Source organism: Pinus tabuliformis, chromosome 6 (assembly GCF_031772625.1).
Source record: "Pinus tabuliformis cultivar Carrire ecotype Pingquan chromosome 6, CPIR1, whole genome shotgun sequence".
Lineage (NCBI taxonomy): Eukaryota > Viridiplantae > Streptophyta > Pinopsida > Pinales > Pinaceae > Pinus > Pinus tabuliformis.
In genome coordinates, this window is record NC_142292.1 from 1453169361 (window position 1) to 1453176416 (window position 7056).

Here is a 7056-nt window from a genome sequence, read left to right on the forward strand (position 1 = left end):
ATTTCAAGTGTAGAAATTTCTTAGATGTGAAATTAAATTCCACATCCAATGAGTACCCATTATGCATACTTTTGAAAAGACTCACATTGATAAAAATTGAAGATACATTTAAAAAGTGTGTTCTCAATGCATCTTCAATTTTTATCAATGTGGATCTTTTAAAAAGTATGCATAATGGGTACTTGTTGGATGTGGAATTTAATTTTGCATCTAACAAGTGTTTACACTTGAAATTTGAGTAAACCTATAAGGAGATAAGCAAAAAAGAAACAATTAAAAATAATAGTCTTTTTCTTTTCCCTCAGAAATTCATCTCTTATTTTATTATTTTATTATTTTTCCTTATGTGGCCACTTTTAGGCTGAAATTTCCTCTAATGAATCTCAATAAGAATTAACACATAATAACATATGTAAATGTGAACCAAGTCAAAGACTTCCATGTACCACCCTATCAAGATTGGGCTGAGCCAAATCTCTATTTTAGCCAATCACCCATATGCCATATTCAAAGCACGATTGTGAGATCCCATAGGATAAACCAAAAAAGGACTAACCAGTGCTTTCAGAGGTTAAACCACCTCAACTGTCCACCATAATGATTTGACCAAAACCAATCCACAAATCACCAAAACCAAAACCAATTTAGATGCCTCTAACTTCTTCAACATACCAAAGGGAACTTTCCTATCTTCACTCATATGTCAAGAGTTCTAAGAGACTGCCCATCTCCACCCTCGGCCCTTGGAAATTTTCCTAAGACAACCTCACCACGATCCGAAACCTATTGGCCATCCAAAGCTTAATCAAACTAGGGAATCCACTACATCATGGTTATACAGGAAATGACAAGGCAAGGCTGAAATCATTGTCAATCCAAGCAAATCTCATGCCATTGACAACAAACATAAACAATAAACCAATGGATGCACCACACATTAAATTACAAAATGGTATATCACACATGCATATTATTACGTGGACATCTACAACTATTTTCTGCTATTACTTGCTACTGTCGAAACATCCTCTTGTGCTTCCTTTCTTTCCTTTCTTGCTTACTTGTTTTCTCTCTTGGATTTTTATTTTGTCCTTATCAAGGGCGAAAACGGATCAAAAATTGGTCCAAAACTGAATAGCTTTTGAGGTGCCTTTTAATCATTGATCTTTGGTGCAACTTCCTTTCCTTTTCCTCTTTTCTTTCCTTTTCCTTTATTTTCTCTCTAGTTTCCCTTGCATTCATATTCTTGTCTCTTCATCTTCCTTTTCTCCTATCTTCCTTTATTTCTTGAATTAATTGTCATTTATATACCTTTGTCCTTTGTGAATGCCAATTCCGATTTCCATAGCCAATAATAAACCACAAGTGACCACCAATATGATTTTTTCCCTCCTTTCATCTTGGAATACATGTCTCATGACCTTGGTTGATTTTTTTCCTTTTTTACTTGAAAATATAACTTAGGGTTGTTACAACAACATTAATCTCATCTTAAATCACATAACTATGCCATCATATGTTGCTTACCCTCAGAGGTTAAAGGGTGTAGAGTGTGTACACTTCTATACACTTTAGTAATCAAATTCCTACACAAAGAAGAGTCAATGTGCTCTGAACAAAAGAGTCACATCCACCAATTTAGAGAGTAACTTGACTATGCCCTTCAAATCAAATTATTATTATTATTATTAATAGTAATAGTAATAGCAAAATCACATTATAAATATTATTAATGTAACACATATTAAAAAATTACATGAAACTACTTTTAATTTAACAGCATACCTATTGAAAGTAGCATAAGGAAACTATTTCTACATCCACAAATGAGCTTAAAAAAACTTAAAAAAAAATAAAAGTCATTCAAAGGCCTTTAAAAAGTTATTTTTACCCTCAACTAAAATATACTTTCATTATAATTTATTCCATAAAGCTTTCTTATCATGTTCATGGCTTATATTCATGTATCTAGTTTTTCTTTATATAATGAAATAAATTAATCGTATTAGGGCTTTGTACGGGTATCCCATCTATCGAGTCAAAATACAAAGGTCGATCTCTAGAACACACGCCTAATTCAGCAGAAAAGTCTGAAACCATACAAACAATGGAGCTTTCAGAAAAATATGATGGTAGAGGTTTTGTAAGAACTCCATCTTAATCCTAATTGTGTTTCCTCTCACTGCAGAAATGATGAAGAAGTGAAAAGGCGACCTAACACGTGAAGGGAATGCCACAGCAAACAACTAAAAGTCGAACTCCATCCTTCACAGGTAATTTCTCCTCATTCTTATCATAAATGAAATCCTAGAAAAAAATAACTCGAATGGTTTCAAACCGTGATTGGTAACCAAAACCCTAATTCAATCTACACCATTTTCTAAACTTTTTTTTATGTTTGATTATATCTATGGGTTAACCAAAGGCAACATGTGTGATTGTATGCTGGTAAGTATCAAAATTTCTTGTAGATTACGAAGTCGAAAAGGATACTAGAGCCTCGTAGAGAAGGATTGAGAAAACTACTTTATTAAAACAGTTTTGCCACGTTGCGTATTGCTGAGGTGTAAAATGCCATTCCTCAAAGTGTATAATATTAGACATGCCAAACCCCACTAAAAGGATTCTTCCAAAAAAAATTCTTTGAGGACCTTCAACATTTCCAATTCCTATAGGATCTCGCACAGGACCACCCAGATTTCAGGTACAAATTGTTTGTACAAATTCTTTACGTTTATTATTCTTCATCTTTCTGCAATCAACTGAGAATCCTCTGTGACAATGCAATAAACATTAATTCTAAGTCTAACGGGAACAACTTCGGAGACTTGTGAATAGCTTGGGAGGTTTTCAGACTCGATGAATTCGACTTCCAAAATAAAGGCAAAGGCCACGTGCAATGGAATAAGCATGCGATCGTGAACAAAACCGATGCGCCAAGGATGTGATGCCGATGCCTGAACATACATGTGACAACAATAAGAACCAAAACGATTCACATTAAAACTCCCATCACTGACAACTGCAACTATCTATTATCCAATCTGTTGATTCGGTCCGTAGGATCGAGACTAATAGGAAATCACAACCATCCAAATAATTTTTAAATTTTAAAGATTTGAAAATGCTGCACCCAAATTTCAATGTATACCATGCCCTTTCCCCATAATTATTATTATAAATTCAATATCATTATCATAATAATTTAATTTTAATATCACTACTAAACACTTAACTAATGTATAAAACATCTTTATTAATGGAATTTTTAAATTTTATGAGGTCCTACATACTATTCAATGCCCTGTGTATTTGTACATATTTACATGAACTTATAATTAATTGCACCATGTACATATTTACATAAGCTTATAGTTAATTGCACCATCAAATCACAAGAAAACAATGATAAAAAAGTATCTCCACCATCCCATCATGAAAATCACCCCATCCAAACAAATGGTTTTTTTTTTTTTCTAAAATTTTGTTAAATAATCATACTTTTTTAATGTTGAAAATGCATTTTAGTCCCTATATTCATTCACCACTTCAAAAAAAACCTATTGAAAAACTAAAGTTATAGAGATTTTACTAACTAAACCCTACCAGATTAACTACTACTTAATTATAATGCTTATGATAAATTATGTATACACAAACACGCAAAGATACAGGACCAGATTAAAGACTACGGCCTACTGAATTATAATGCTTATGATAAATTATGTATACACAAACACGAAAAGATACAGGAGGATAGAAATAAAATAAGCGTTCAAATCTGAAAAGGAACTGGCAATGTCTCCCTAAATTGTTTATTCAATTGCTGAAACTCACTGTTACATAAATGAATTCAAACACCTTTAATGCATATATTTAATTAAAAATATTTAATATCTTCCATTAAGATACTGACTTTTTTGGGCTAGAAAAGGCAGAAAAATCCATAATGTTGGCCCTTCGTTCGCGCTGCCAAAAAACACGAGGGGTGCGGGTGGAAAGTGACCTCTAAATGCGTACAGTACGAGAACAAGCACAGCGATTGCGTGGTTGATTCGGCTACATTTACGATCTTTCGTCTTCCCAAGGAGAACGTTAGTTGTGCTGCATTTCTTTCTCCCTAGAATGGCAGGTGGAAATGAGCAATCAACTTGCGCTGAGTCGCTGTTTCCCGGTCTTGGGTGGAGATGCGTAGGTTTCAGAGATCATTAAAGTCATCACGTTGTTCGCTTGAATTTGCGGGATACCAAGATCTCAGCGATTGCAAACGCCAGCCGTACATATAGATATTAGGTTTTTCGGGCCAATGGTATTATTTTACACAAAATTATTGGCCTAATGAGTTAGAAGGTATTTGACTATATTGTCGTCTTTCATGTCAGCTTTCCATTCATGACCTAACTCTGAAAACGACGTTTTTGGTATTTCTGCCTGGGAATCAGCACGAGGTAGCAGAGTTGACAAAATGCGGTGGCCACCTGATAGCCATTCGATTAGTGCCATTCTAAAAAATAGGGTTTTATCGAAGAATATAATAATACTTATGTGGTGGGCAATGCAGCGAGATCTGTGCTGTGGAAATGCTAATCTAGAGTATTCACGTGGTCCTATGGTCATCTTTTGCCAAAGATTCACTGCGGCAATAATTTTGATGAGGGAGTAGGTAATGGTGCAGCTTTCTATATATACTCTTCGGCGTTTCAAAAGGGAGGGGACGAGGCCAGAGTTGTGGCTGTTCCCAGAAGAGGATATCATCAGCTGTCCAGTTTGTCTTAAGGGACTACAGAAGAAGAATATAGAAGATGGGTAGATCCCCTTGCCCCCCAAAAGAAGCGCTTAACCGTGGGGCTTGGACAGGGATGGAGGATACGATTCTCACCGAGTACATTCGAGTTCATGGCAGTGGTGGCTGGAAAGATATCTCCAAAAGAGCAGGTGAGTGTCAATAAAAATTTAATAGCAATTTTTTTTAGTTAGCAGAAGGAAGTAGCAATCTCCCAGGATATATATAACAATTCATCAGTCATATATATCAGAAATTTATAGTTGAGTCTAAGAGGGAGAAGCCTGTATCCATCTAGAGCTGGGAGGGGATCCTAAGCCGGAGAACCATCTGGAGCGGGGAGGGATCCTAGATTCCAACATGACATCTATCTTTAACTCCAGGTAAATGAGCTTGGACCCATCTAGAGCTGGGAGGGGATCCTAAGACGGAGAACCATCTGGAGCTAGGAGGGATCCTAGATTCCAGCATGACATCTATCTTTAACTCCAACTAAATGAACTTGGACCCATCTAGAGCTGGGAGGGGATCCTAAGACGGAGAACCATCTGGAGCTGGGAGGGATCCTAGATTCTCACATGACATCAATCTTTAACTCCAACTAAATGCCTAGATTTCAACATGAAATCTATCCTTAACTCCAACTAAATGCCTATCCTTTGTATTCAAAGAAAACTTGAAAGTTCCAATGGATAAAATGGCAAACCACAATCTCAACAGCTCACAGCAAAAACTATTGAAAAACGTAATAGCAATTTTTGATCGCAACCGTAATGTGCATTGAATGAGTAAATAAGCTGTTAGGTTTTGTTTTGTATTGTAGGTCTTAAGAGGTGTGCAAAGAGTTGCAGATTGCGTTGGCTGAACTATCTTCGTCCCGATATTAAACGTGGCAACATTTCTCCCGAGGAGGAAGAGCTCATTATTCGGTTGCATCGCCTTCTTGGAAATCGGTATGTAGAGAATGGGGGGACATGATTTATTCATGCGCCAGAATTTCACGATTCCTCATCGAATTAGTCATGCAATGTTTGTGCAGGTGGTCTCTGATAGCCGGACGACTGCCTGGTCGAACAGACAACGAAATCAAGAATTACTGGAACACTCATATGAGCAAGAAGCCATGCCTGTCCATGAACGAATCTCAGCCCAATACTTCGCAAAATCTCAAAACGAGGTCAAAATCTCCGGTTCCTATCCAAAATCGTGTGTTCAAAACCACCGCCCTGAAAATAAATCCGGCAGCGAGATTCTCTGGAACGGTAAGAGCAGGTGGCTACAGCGGTGATGGCTGCAGTAATCGTATATCAAATGAAGCCTTCAATTTGTGTAATGTTAAAGAGACTAGGAAATTTTCATGGCGCGACCTACTTATGAATGATTCCATCAGAGACGAAGAATCCGAGAGTACTGCTTTCGCAATGACTAATAATCCCGTCGAAGCAGAAGCTACAAATTCTCTCTCTTTTATGTCGCATTTAGCTGACCAGGAATCTCCAAATCGCGATCATTTTCAGGGAGATGCAGTTACTTTATCCGATAGTTTATTGTATTTGAACGAGAAATCATCTCCAAACTGCAATCTGCTCCCCTCTCCATCCGACTGTTCAACAGATTTTCCATCGGAAGAATTCTACAGAGGAATGGAAGAATTCTACGATAACGTACAAGATGAAGATTGGATTCGTGAATTCGATTATTAACAGAAATGAAACCTACTGGAATCTGCCGAGGAATGGGAGAGAGCTACAGACGAATTTGAGGTAGAAGACCGTGAATAAATCCCATGACAGGACATGTTATCAATAAAATTTATATGAGGAATTTCGTCTAATTTGCGCGCACTTGTGATCACCCAAACATTTTCAATTGAATTGGTCCAGAAGTTTTGTTTAATTATTACTATTATCCTTATAGAATTTGCTTGATTTTTTCCATTAACATGAATCGTTTTTGGGTGCTGTACCAATAATTCTATATTCGGTCTTTGCTGATAACTAGATGACGGCCATGTGATCGGGGCATGGAAATCTCATATAATAAAATATTTAAGAAACGTAATAAATATAAAATTATAGATCATTATTAAACTTTATTGAGAAAAAAATCGTATAATAATATATTTTAGAAATTTGAAAAAGTCCAGATGAGGTTTAGAACATTATCTCATATATCTCATTACTAAAACTTACTGGAAAATGTGTAGCTCATTATTAAATATAATCAGCACTGTTTTTGAGTTTGGGTGATCTAATTATTTTAAGTTTTGGCTT

The 7056-nt window shown here is 36.2% G+C and overlaps 1 protein-coding gene across 1 annotated transcript; it reads left to right on the forward strand.

Moving 5' to 3' along the window:
- The first annotated feature begins 4563 nt into the window (after positions 1-4563).
- On the forward strand, positions 4564-6679 carry LOC149264092 (transcription factor MYB3-like). Its single transcript, XM_089427526.1, has 3 exons — positions 4564-4935; positions 5607-5736; positions 5823-6679. The coding sequence occupies exons 1-3, from the start codon at positions 4803-4805 to the stop codon at positions 6484-6486; spliced, it is 927 nt and encodes a 308-aa protein (XP_089283652.1). The 5' UTR covers positions 4564-4802; the 3' UTR covers positions 6487-6679.
- Positions 6680-7056: the final 377 nt, after the last annotated feature.

Bases quoted from the DNA above. Each gene is read 5' to 3' on its own strand.
- LOC149264092 (XM_089427526.1), top strand. From the start codon at position 4,803: ATGGGTAGATCCCCTTGCCCCCCAAAAGAAGCGCTTAACCGTGGGGCT. The intron at 4,936-5,606 runs GTGAGTGTCAAT...TTTGTATTGTAG, and splicing joins AGATATCTCCAAAAGAGCAG to GTCTTAAGAGGTGTGCAAAG. The intron at 5,737-5,822 runs GTATGTAGAGAA...ATGTTTGTGCAG, and splicing joins CATCGCCTTCTTGGAAATCG to GTGGTCTCTGATAGCCGGAC.